At 46.8% G+C, this 12,791-nt stretch overlaps 1 protein-coding gene across 4 annotated transcripts in view; it reads left to right on the forward strand.

Moving 5' to 3' along the window:
* The window catches only part of TRAPPC10 (trafficking protein particle complex subunit 10), an 85,242-nt gene that overhangs the window by 63,822 nt on the left and 8,629 nt on the right, over nt 1-12,791 (forward strand). For 3 of the 4 annotated variants that reach the window (XM_045774205.2, XM_087861843.1, XM_087861844.1), the window contains 6 exons: nt 317-458; nt 1,434-1,592; nt 2,387-2,616; nt 9,208-9,308; nt 10,679-10,805; nt 11,538-11,708. In XM_045774205.2, coding sequence (XP_045630161.2) covers nt 317-458; nt 1,434-1,592; nt 2,387-2,616; nt 9,208-9,308; nt 10,679-10,805; nt 11,538-11,708 — 930 coding nt within the window. The remainder of the gene's footprint in view (nt 1-316; nt 459-1,433; nt 1,593-2,386; nt 2,617-9,207; nt 9,309-10,678; nt 10,806-11,537; nt 11,709-12,791) is intronic. The other variant, XM_087861842.1, reaches the window with a different exon arrangement.

Consider the following 12,791-nt stretch of genomic DNA (forward strand, 5'->3'; position numbering starts at 1 on the left):
GTCTCAGCTCTCATGCTGAAGGTTCCATTAAGCACCTTTCAGAAGAGAATGCCACAAATGAAGTGTGTTAAATTGCAAATCCATTCCTAGAAGCAGAAAGGCAGATTTAAGCACGAGTTACTTAGAAATCATCGACCGAGAGGCTCTGAGGGCTCGCGTGAACAGCCCGCATGCTGAAGGGGCAGCGCAGAGCTGCAGGACAGGCTGCCGAGCGTGGGAGAGACGGGCATTTCCCCGAGATGGTGGCTCAGCCTTCCCCTGGGAAGCTCCGTACAGCAGTGCGGGTGACTTTCTGAACGCTCGACTTTGACTCTAGGCCAGGGAGCCCGGAACATACACGCTGCGGCAGCTGTGTGCCTCGCTGGGCCCGGTGTGGTTCGTCCTTCCCCACCTCTACCCGCCGGCGCAGTACGACGTGTACTCGCAGGAGCCGCAGCTGCGCGTGGAGCCGCTGGCCGGTGAGTGGGCCGCCGCCGGGCCGCGCCGGGTTCGCGGTGGTTCCGCGTGGCGCAGGACCACGTGGCACTTGGTTAGGACACCAGGGAGTGAATTTCTCAGTTGTTCAGGCTGAACAGGATGTATTAATTCGGCTCCTTTCTTCCATTTGGGAAAAAATCAAGGAAAGCGTTTTTTTCTATTTATTCTCTCTGTACTGCCTCCTTTTCTGATTTTAGAAGTCTCCCACGGCCACCAGGAAAGGCCCTCAGATGCTGGACAGTCTCGCAGAGGGTCCTGCCAGACGACCCCTCATGAGGAGGGCTGGGTGCTACTGCTCTGAGGGCCTGGGACGCACTGAGCCACACTGGGGACCGGCCGGCCGTGCTCCTGCCCCTGCTCCCGTCCGTGGCCCCTCTCTCCCGTTCTTGCCTATGCCTTCCCATCCCTGTCATCTGTCCCCGCCTCCTCCCGGGTCCCGATCTCTTGCCTTCTTCCTTCTGCCTGTCCTGGCGTGGGACTCTTGGGCAGCTCAGCCCATCTCCACCCTCCATTCCCGTCTAGGGGATAGCAGTAACCTCACCTTCTGCCCAGCGGGTTCTGAACCAAAGGTCCTGAAGGCTTAAACTGAAAAGGCTAGAAACAATTCTGAATAGCACGAACAGTACATTCGATTTCATTAGTCTGTTCTTTCGCGTCTTTATCTGCTTCTCTCTTACTAACTTATCGGCAGGTGAATTTTGGGACCTTCGTAGACATGCTTGCCGCTGTGAGCCTGTCTTCAGTGCTGATAAGACTCGAATTCTCTTATTCCTGGCAGGGGCCCCCTCAACTCTGCATCCATGTGATCGAGATGAAAAGTGAGGGTGGAGGGTGGGACGGGGAGTATTTACAGGGAACAAATCCACTTTAACAGAAGACGCAGAGCACCCTTTTAACCTCACACTAGGCCCTCCATCGATTGATTGTGATGGTGATTGCTGTCTTTTTCCCTTCAGATAGCCTTTTGGCTGGTATTCCTCAGAAGGTAAAGTTCACGGTCACTACTGGCCATTATACAGTAAAAAACGGGGACAGCCTCCAGCTCAGCAATGCAGAAGCCATGCTCATCCTGTGTCATGCAGAGAACAGAGCAGTGATCTACTCCAACACAAGAGGTGAGGTGGCGGTCACCTGGTGAAGGTGGACTCTTGCCATTGTCCCGCACCGTGAGCTGTAAGGCGCCTGTGGTCCCGGCCATGTCTGAGGACCACTTCTCCCTGCAGCTCTTTCATGGCAATGTCCTGCCTGTAGGTGGGCTGGGACCCTGACCTTGGGCGGGACATTGTATTTGGGATGAATAGACAGCCATGGGTATGCTTGGTGGCCAGGCAGGGCTGACCTTGCTAAGGGCTTATAATGCAGCATCGTGGACTGGGCCCCTGCTCCAAGAGGATGCCTTGCCAGCTTCCGATCTCCTTCTACCTCCCCAAGCCCTCACCAAAAAGTAAAAGCAAATCAACCTTTTTAGTCACTGGTCAGAAGCCTTAGAAAAGTCTTGTCTCCCCTGGTCCCCAGGCATGAGGTATGGAGAGGGAAGGATGCTGCTCCCCTTCTTGGTGGGAGCTGGTCTGCTAGGGGAATGGAATGGAAGCACGTCATACAGGGAAACACACAGTATATGGTGGGCCACGTGGGAAGTGTCCCTTTTCTGTCTTCAGATGTAGCACGGGGACTGTTTCTGGTCTACCACCAGCCGGCTAAGACGGTATTACCGTCTTAGAAGGTTTTGTTCCTCATTTTCCTGCCTCTGCCCTCCCACCTTAATCCTTCATAGATACACTTTTGCAGGTGCGTAGGAGCAGTGGGAGTTGGGCTGGAACTACACTGCTGGGCCTGTCACCTACTAGAAGAGAAAGGAATGAGGAAACACAGGGAATGTGTTAGAAGTGACTTTTTCTGTCTTTCCTAGAAAAGGCTTCTGATGTGTCGCTCCGGGTTCAGTCATCTGACAAGGTCACAAGCATCAGTCTGCCTGCTGCTCCTGCGTACCACATGATTGAATTTGAACTGGAAGTTCTCTCTTTACCTTCAGCTCCAGTAACTGGAGGAGAGAGCAGCATGCTGGGGGTGACAGAGCCCCACAGGAAGCATAAGGACACACAGAAAGTAGGCCACTGCATGGCCACCACAGACCATAAAGTAAGGAGGGGCTGGAAGTGTTCCGTCTGTGCTCACAGCCTCTGCCTGTTGTGCTTGTTCCAAAACACAGTACTTAAGAGATGACTTGCACTGAAGTGGCAGATTTCCCATTCCTGACCCACATCCTCTTGCTGGGTTTAGCATTGAGATCTTTAAATCACCCCTTCTTAGATAGAGGGTACATCTTACAAGGACAAAGACAAACAGGCTCTAAGTTTTCTATACCAACTCAGGAGAGGAGGACAGTTTATTGTAAGAGAGTGTTTGCTTAGAATGGGGAGGTAAGTTCGGGTCTGTAGTCCATTTGTCTTTGTGAATAGGCTAGGGTGAGTTCTGTGTCTTGGTGTGCTTTGGTTTCTGTCCACTGAAACGTCACATCAAACTTGGCAAAGAGGAATTTCTATCATTTTATGCTTTGATGTTGGTGTTCATTGACAGTTATTTGAGAGATCCATGACTTTGGTTCCAGAGCCACAGTCCTTCAGCTCGAGGAATGTGTCGCTACCTTTGTGCTTATTCAGGTGTGTCCATGTCTTGTAACACAAGTGTCAGTTCTGAGAGCTTTTTAACCCAGATGTAGAACTGTACACTCATGGTCCCACAGAACAGTACATATTTGCCTATTTAAAAAGCTGCTGCTTGTGAGTCTGGCTTCCAGTTGCCCTGAATCTAGGTGCTGAGATCCTCCCTTCTAAGATAAGGACAAGTCTTGGCACACCTCTCAACTGCTAGAGGTATTAAAAATACAGTAGGTCCTTGGACAGCACAAAGGTTTGAGCAACAACCCAGAATCGGACTGGATTGAATGATGAGGCTCATCTATCTCAGGCTGCTGCTGTAAGACTGGGAGAGGTGGTTGTGCTGTCTACTGTATAGACACAGAGTCCAGCAGAGCGAAGATACAGAGCAACATGTTCTAGCAATGGAAGAACAAGGTAAAACCTCAGGGGAAAAAAATCTTAGTGAAATGGAGACAAGAAATTTACCTGATAAGGAGTTTAGAGTAACGCTCATGAAGATGCTTGCCGAACGGGAGAGAAAATGGATGAGCACAGAAATTCCACGGAGATGGGAAATAGAAGAATGTACCAGATAGAAGTCGCCGAGTGAAGAATACAACAGCCGACTGAAGTACAGCCTAGACAAAGCAGAAGAAAGGATCAGGCAGCTTGAAGTCAAGGCAGTGGGACTCAATCAGAGCAGCAAAAAGAAAAAAGAAGGAAAAAAGTGAAGATAGTTTAGGGGCTTATAGGACAACAGCAAACAGACTAATATTTGGATCATGGGGTTTCCAGAAGGAGAAGAGAGAGAGAGAAAAGGTTGGAAATCTCCTTGAAGAAGTAATGGCTGAAAACTTCCCTTATCTGGGAAGGAAACAGGCATCCAGAAGCTTCTCAAGAAGCCCAGAGAGTTTCAAATAAGAGGAACCCAGAGAGACCCACAGCAAGATGCACTATAATTACATGTCAAAAATTAAAGACCAGGAGAGAATCTTAAAAGCAGCAAGAGTTGGGGGTGGGGTGGGGGGAAGGAGGTTTAAAAAAAAAAACCGAAACAGCAGTAAGAGAAAAACAGCTAATTACGTACAAGGAACCCCCCCCCCCAAGTCTATCAGCAGGTTTTTCAGCAGAAACTTTGCAGGCCAGAGAGGGTGGCGCAATATATTCAAAGTGCTGAAAGGAAACTCTCTAACCAAGATACTCTACCCAGCAAAGCGATCATTCGGAAGTGAGGGGGAGATAAAGTGTTTTCTGGAGAAACAAAAGCAGAGGGAGTTCATCACCACTAACGCAGACTTTTAAGGAATGTTATGGGGACTTCTTTAAGCTGAAAAGAAAGGGTGTTCACGAGAACACATGTAAAAGAATAAATCTCACTGGAAAGGTAAATATATAGTAAAAGTAGTGAGTTAAGCACTTCTAAAGCTAGGTTGAAGGTTAAAAGACATAGGTGGTAAAAATAACTATCGTCACAATAATTAAGGAATACACAGATAAAAAGATGTAAAGTGTGATATCAAAAGTATCAAATGTGGGGGCGAGAGAGAGTAAAAATGTTGAGCTTTAGAAACTTAAGTTATTATCAACTTAAAATAGACTGTTATAAGCGTAAGTTGTTATATGTAAGCCTCGTGGTATCCACAAAGCAAAAACCCACAGCAAACATACAAAAGATAAAGAAATATAAGCATACCACCAAGGAAAGTCATCGAACCACAACGGAAGAAAGCAGAGAAGAGGAAAGGAACAGAGAGGAGCTACAAAAACCATCGGGAAACAATTAACAAAAATGGCAACAAGCACATGCCTATCAATAATTACTTTAAATGTAAGTGAACCAAATTCTCCAATCAAAAGACAGGGAGTGGTTGAATGGGTAAAAAAATCAAGACCCATCTATATGCTGCTTTTAAGAGACTTCCAACATAAGGGCACACACAGACTAGAGTGAAACCAAAACCTAAAGGAACCAAAAGAAATGTGGAGCAGCTATACTTTTATCAGACAAAATAGACTTTAAAACAAAGACTGTAATGAGAGACAAAGAAGAGTGTAACATAATGATAGTGGGGTCAGTCACACAAGAAGATAACATGGCGATTTTTATGCACCCAACACAGGAACACTTAAATATGTAAAGCAAGTATTAGCAGACCTAAAGGGAGAAATAGCAAATACAATAAGAGAGGATTTTAATACCACATTTATATCAATGGATAGATCATCCAGACAGAAAATCAGTAAGGAAACACTGGTCTTAAATGACACATTAGACCAGATGGACTTAACAGATATTTACGGAACATTCATCAAAAAGCAGCAGAGTACGCATTCTTTTCAAGTGCATATTTCTCCAGGATAGATTTTATATTAGGCCACAAAACAAGTCTTAACAAATTTAAGAGGGTTGGAAAAAATCATGCATCTTTTCTGACTCCAACAATATGAAACTAGAGATGAATCATATGAAGAAAACTGGAAAATTCACAAATATGTGGGGATTAAACCACATGCTACTGAACAACCAATTGCCCAAAAGAAGAAGTCAAGAGAAATCAAAGCATACCTTGAGACAAATGAAAATGGAAATGTAATATACCTAAATTTATGAGATGCAGCAAAAGCAGTTCTAAGAGGAAAGTTCATAGCAATATAGGCCTACTTCAAGAAAGAGGAAAAGTCTCAAACAATCTCATTTAACACCTTAAGGAACTAGAAAAAGAACAAATGAAGTCCAAAGTTAGTAGAAGGAAGGAAATAACATCACAACAGAAATAAATGAATTCGACTAAAAAACAACAGAAATGATCAGTGAAACCAAGAGCTGGTCCTTCTAAAAGATAAAATTGAAAAACCTTTTGCTAGACTCACCAAGATAAAAAGAGGACTCAAATCAGAAATGAAAGAGGAGGTGTTACAGCTGACACTACAGAAATACGAAGGATCGTAAGAGACTACTATGGACGACTGTATGCCAACAAACTGAACTACCTAGAAGAAATGGATAAATTCCTAGGAACATACAACCTACCAAGAGTGAATCGTGATAAAATAGAAAATCTGAACAGACTGATTACTGGTAAGAAGATTGAATCAGTAGTCAGAAACCTCCCAACAAACAAGGACCAGATGGCTTCACTGGTGAATTCTATCCAATGTTCAAAGAAGAATTGATTAATACTAGTTCCTCTCAGACTCTTCCAAAGAACAGAGGAGGAGGGAGCTCTTCCAAACTCATTCTGTGAGGCCAGTGTTAGCCTGGTACCAAAACCAGAAGAGGATGCCTCAAGAAGAGAACATTACAGGCCCAGTATCTCTGATGAACATATGTGCAAAAATCTTCAGCAGCATCTTAGGAAACCAAATTTAACAATACACTAAAAGGATCATACGCATGATCAAATGGGCTTTATTTCAGGGATGCAGGGATGGTGCACCAATCACTGTGATACGCCCCGTAGCAAAGTGAAGGGTAAAATCATATGGTCATCTCAGTAGACTTAGGAAAAGCATTTGGCCAAATTCAGTATCCTTTGATAAAAACTCTCAACAAAGTGGATATAGAGGGAACGTACCTCAACATAATAAAGGCCATATATGACAAGCCCACAGCTAACATCATGCTTAATGGTAAAAAGCTGAAAGCCTTTGCTCTAAGACCAGGAACAAGATAAGGATGACCACTCTTGTCACTCTTATTCAGCATAGTACTGGAAGTTCTTGCCAGAGCAGTTAGGCAAGAAAAAGAAATAAAAGGCATCCTAATTGGAAGGAGAGAAGTAAAGTGTCACTGTTTGCAGATGACATAATATTATATATATAAAGTCCTAAAGACTTCATCATTAAAGTTAGAATAAAATTCAGTAAGGTTGCAGGGTACAAAATAAATATGTAGAAATCTTTTGTGTTTCTGTATTCTAATAATTAACTATCAGAAAGAGAAATCAAGCAATCTCATTTACAACTGCATCAAAAAGAATAAAATACCCAGGAATAAATTTAACCAAGGAGGTGAAAGACATGTATACAAAACTGTAAGACATTAATGAAAGAAATTGAAGAAGACACAAATACATGGAAAGATATTCTATGTTCATGGATTGAAAGATTTAATATTGTTAAAATGTCCATACTACCCAGCAATATATAGATCTAGTGTAATCCCTATCAAAATTCCAACGGCATTTTTCATAGAAATAGAACAAATAATCCTAAAATGTGTATGAAGCCATAATAGACCCGAAATATCCAAAGCAGTCTTGAGAAAGAGCAAAGCTGGAGGCATCATGCTCCCTGACTTCAAACTGTGTCATGAACACTATGGTAACGGCATAAAAGCAGATACACAGATTAATGGAACAGGATACAGAGCCCAGAAATAAACCCACATATATTTGATCAATTAATTTATGACAAAGGAGCCAGGAATGTGTCAATGGAGAAAGGACAGTGTCTTCAAATAAATGGTGTTGGGAAAACTGGACAGCCACATGCAAAAGAACGAAGTGGACCCTTGTCTTAAACTGTCCAAAAAACATTAACTCAAAATGGATTAAAAGCTAGAAGTTAAGACCTGAAACCATACAGTTCCTAGAAGAAAACTTAGGTGGTAAGCTCCTTGATTCTGGTCTTGGCAATGATTTTATGGATCTGACAACAAAAGCAAAAATAAACTATTGGGACTACATCAACCTAAAAAGCTTCTGCACAGCAAAGGAGACCATCAACAAAATGAAAAGACAACCTACGGAATGGGAGGAAATACTTGCAAATCGTGTATTTGACAAGGTGTTAATACCCAAAATGTATAAAGGACTCCTATAATTCAATAGCAAAATCCCCCACAGTCTGATTAAAGCATGTGCAGAAGATCTGACTATTTTTCCAGAAAAGACAGATGTTTGACATCACTAGGCAGGTTGGCAAAGATGTAGAAAAAGGGGAACCCTTGTGCCCTGTTGGTGGAATGTGGACCGGTGCAGCCACTCTGGAAAACAGTATGGAGGGTCCTCGGAACCTTAAAAACAGAGCTCCCCTACGGCCCAGCAATCTCACTACTAGGTATTTACCCAAAGAAAGTGAAAACGGTTACTTGAAAAGCGGTCTGCGCCCCCTGTTCACTGCAGCATCATTTGCAACAGCCAAGTCACGGAAACCACCTAAGTGGTCATGGTTGGATGAATGGCTCTGAAAACATTGTGTGCACAATGGAATATTATTCACCATAAAAAAGAAGGAAGTCTTGCCATTTGCAGCAATACGGATGGACCTGGAGAGCATTATGCTAAGTGAAGTAAGTCAGAGAAAGACAAACACAATTTGATCTCTCTTACACGTGGAATCTAAAAGAACTAAAATCAAGCTCATAGATACAGAGTAGACTGGTCCGTGCCCAAGGCAGGGGTGGGGGTGGGGGTGGGGGCTAGGAGAAAAGGGCGAACTGGGTTTTTTTGTTGTTTGCTTGTTTTTGTTTATAGTTTAAATAAGTTGAATCATTAAAAAAAAAAGACACGCATGCACAAAAACAGTAGGAGAAAAGGCCAACAGTCACGGAAGGAAGCTGGAGGCGTGGCCTGTGCCCTTAGGGAGTCAGTAGCTTGGCCCACACTCCAGCCCAGACTCCTCGCTGTTTTCTTACCTGTTCGTTGTCGTGTGCAGGGTTTGGATGACTCCTTTAATTTTGTAATAATTAATGATTGCTCACGTCATCGTGACAGAGCGACTAAAAGCATCTTGTCACCACCTCCTGCAGTGTTAGAAAACACGTCTGGCGTGGAGGCCATGTCGGTGTGGGAAGCTCGAGGCGGGCTAGGGGTGCTGGCCGAGGCATCTGCTCCCGAGCTTCTGAGACCATTCTGGTGTCTCGTGGCTGTCCGGCCACTTCCATGTCTATTTTTCTTGTCTGCGTATGTAGCTTTATGTTTCTCCTTTTTTGGTGCATGTGATTAATGGGGGTTTGCGTTCTAAATAAGAAGTGGAAGACCATCCCCCACCTAGGAAATCGGCAGCCACTGCTGACCTGGGTGGATGATGCGGTGGTGGCTGTGGTTGGGCGAGGTGTCTGAAGGCACATCCCTGTGTTTCTCCTCAGGTGTCCATTGACTGCCCGTGGTCCATCTACTCCACCGTCATCGCTCTGACCTTCAGCGTGCCCTTCCGGACCACACACTCGCTTCTGTCAGCCGGGACACGGTAAAGGCGGGCTCTGGGCCCTGCTCCTGGGCCACGCCGTCCTGAGTGCAGGCCCTTGCTGCTCAGAGCGTGGCCTCAGTGACGTGGAGTGTGCTTTCTTATGCAGCCGTGATGCTGTCGTCCACTTGCGCATATTCTCAGTGGTCCCCTGCTGCTCCGCAACAGCCCGTCCACAGTCAGGTGTCCCCAGCGGTCTCAAATTTGACCGTGTGCAGTTGGTTTGTAGGGTGTGGGATCCAAACCGAGTCCCCGTTTGATGACTAGATCCTTTTTCATCCCTCCTCCTGTTTGCAAGCCAGTGACCCATTGCTGAACTTGGTTCAGTTTTCCTTAGAAAGAAGGCCCACCATTCTGAATTTGACTGTTCGCATTCTTGTGGGTTTGTGTAACTAGTTCTCTGCCAGCTGCTGGTTACCTCTGGGGTGGGGATTTTCAGCTTCAGCACTGCTGACGCTTTGGGTCTGCGAGCTCCTTGTTTGGGGCAGGGGGCTGTCCTGCACATTGTAGGGTGTTTAGCAGCACCCCTGGCTCCCCCATTTTATGTCAGTGGCACTCCGCATCCTCCCCACCCCTCACTGTGACAACCAAAAATATATCTGGAGATGTTGCATGATGTCGCCCGCAGGGGCAGAACTGCCTCCTGTTGAGCAGCACTCACTGTTCTAGAAGCTGCACCGGATTCTGACTCAGCCTTTGGGCGAGACAGCTTGGAGGTGGAGGGAGCCCTGTGCTGCTTCCGTCAGCATTGGGACGCAGTGTCTGCTTGTCCCGCCGTCGGTGATGGTGTGCGCCAGGGCCCCTGGGCTCGGGGCCGAGTGTGGCCTTTCACTGTAGAATTCCTTTCGCTTTCATCGGTTGATGATACTTGCATAAATTGGTCACCAAAATGTCAGCACTGTATTTAGAGAGGAACGTTACACTAGCAGCTGCTTTCTTGCCCTTCCTGTTCCAGGGAGGGGACTGCACGTATTAATGGCTAAAGACACCAGCACTTCTAAACAGAAGTTGGGGTGCTTTCTTTCAGACTCCTTCCTATGTGACAGGGACGGACGGGAACCCTGTGCTTAGTCTCTCCGGAAGCAGCAGTCACTCTCTCCGTCCTCACCTGCTGCGAGCCAGTTATGATCATGTACTAACGCTGAGTCAGAGACAGAGCGTTCTTTGATCCATTTTTCCTCAGAAGTAGCTTGCTTGGGAAGATTTGGTTTCGGGGGGCGCTTTCCCGTGCAAGACCGGAAGTAGAAATCCAGGTAGCGACTGGTTCTTACTTTGCCGTGTCACTTTTGGTTCCCCAGAGAGGGTCTCCTTAACCAAAACATGTTAATAAAGTTCTTAAGTTTCAAAAGCGTATTTTTGTTTTTCTGCTTTAGGAAATACATTCAGGTGTGTGTCCAGAATTTGTCAGAACTTGACTTTCAGCTGTCCGACGGCAACCTGGCAGATCCCGGCAGTGGTGCTGACCTGCAGCTGGTACCGCTGAACGCCAAGTCCCCGCAGGTAGCCCTTCTCCAGAATCGAGCAGAAGGCCCTCAGCAGAAAACAGAGTGCGAGCAGGAGTGTGACGCTGGAGTGGCCAGAAGGTTCTGATGAGAACACGTTGTGTTTGCAGAGGGAGCCTTGCCCCACGGCAGCTGGCCTCCCCAGCGCTGAGCGAACAGCGCGAGCACGTCCCCGAGTGCTCGGAAACCGCAGCTGTGTGGCTGCGATGTGCGTGCTTGCGTTTATGATGGGCACTGCGTGGCATGTGGACGGATTAGGAGATAGAATGCTACTTGTATTTGTAGAAGAGTCAGACTGGTCCCACTGTGCCACTGGTTTGTGTAACTACAGGCTCGTCCCTGAGCTTCAGGTTGATTGCAGGGACGCGAAAACCCCGTTCCGCCTGGGCCTAAGCACTGTGCGCGCCCAAGGAAGAAAAGCTGAGTCAACTCAGCTTTGTAAAGGAGTCCTACTCTCGTTCACGCTGCCTGGCTAGTGCTGACCTTCCTGTTCCAAATACTCATTTGTCATGTGTACCCAGGCGCCCCAAAAGATGAAAACCTTTTGACCAACTTGGTCCAGTCTTCTCAGGGCAAGGCGGGCAGGTGGGCCCCGGTCGGGGCTGGGGCAGCGCACAGGAGCCGCAGGAGGCAGGGTGGTGGCGGACGGCTGGCCGTGCAGCTCGGGGCCCAGCGAGGACGGCGGGGTTGTCTGTGTCTGTATGTGCGACGACAGCGACTCTCTTTGCAGCACATCTCCAGCAAGCAGTCCGTGTTCTTTGTGTGGGAGCTGAAGTGGACGCGAGAGCCTCCCCCTTCTCTGAGTTGCCAGTTCTCCGTTGGATTCGCCCCAGCTTCTGAAGGACAGCTCTCTATCCCCTTAAAGCCGTACACTTACGAATTTCAAGTGGAAAATTTTTTTGTAAGTATTGTATTATTCGTGGTGGGGGTGTGAAGTGGCAACGTGAAAGGTGGCATCTTAGTCCTTTTAATCTAAAAAAATCAGAGAAAAATCTTTCAGTATAAGCAACAGATCCAGGAACATAGTTAACATTTGGAGCAACTCAGTCGTTGGCTGCTTGTACGGTAGACACCCAGGTCCTTCTCATGTGATGGGTCTGGCACTCGTGCAGTCTTGCCGGTGGTCGCAAGATGAGTGTGTGGAGTGAAGACTCCAGGTCTCTGCTCCCTTTTTTCTTTCTCACGTTTAGAACATCCTGGAACTATTTCTTAGAGTCCTTTCATCCTGATCCTGGCTGCTACTCGGGGTTTGCTTTATCAAGGGGCTTTCTTTTTAAAAGAAAAACGGAAAATGTTACAGAAATTTCCTGAATCTGTATCGTGAAGATTCTCCTGTAACCCGTGCATCCCATGTGGAGCTGGAGGTGGCCTTGAGCTGGGCGGGGGATGCACTTAGATTTTGTGCCGGGTGAATCAAAACGTGTATACACGATTTTGTGGTGTCCCTTTCCTTCACCTTACTACTGAAATCGCCAAACAACATCGAAGATGGGTTTGTGTTTAGAGCTCTTGACGTGAGCAGTTTTTGCAGTATCTCCTTCCAGCCCGAACGCAGTCGACCCTCCTGCTGTGTCAGTGTCTTGGTCAGCTGTAGCAGTCGCCGGCGTGATCTGTCTCTCGTAGCACACTCATGCCTTTCCGACTGTTCCCAGCAGCGCCACACGAGATCGTCCCTGCGCTGGAGTCGCAGACGCTCGCCTGGCTTGCTCGCGCCGTGGTTACTAACGCGCTGGCGGCCTCACTGCTCCCCCCGGTCTGTTTTGCGTCCTCTTCAAGAGCACAGATACGGTTTTCTTTCGAACTGTACGAACTGAGTGAAGAACCTATCTGCTGGATTGCTGTTTGAAAACTGGGTACCTCTGAGGGCCGGACACAGGGACGCCACTTTTCTCAGGAAAGCTTTATTGAGTTCCGTCACTTATGTGCTGTGAGTTCAGCCATTCGAAGTGTCCACTTCAGGGCAGTTAGTCTGTCGCCCGAGTCG

The sequence above is a fragment of the Ursus americanus genome, chromosome 4 (genome assembly GCF_024610735.1).
Source record: "Ursus americanus isolate L20-20 chromosome 4, mUrsAme1.1.p, whole genome shotgun sequence".
NCBI classification, from domain to species: Eukaryota; Metazoa; Chordata; class Mammalia; order Carnivora; family Ursidae; genus Ursus; species Ursus americanus.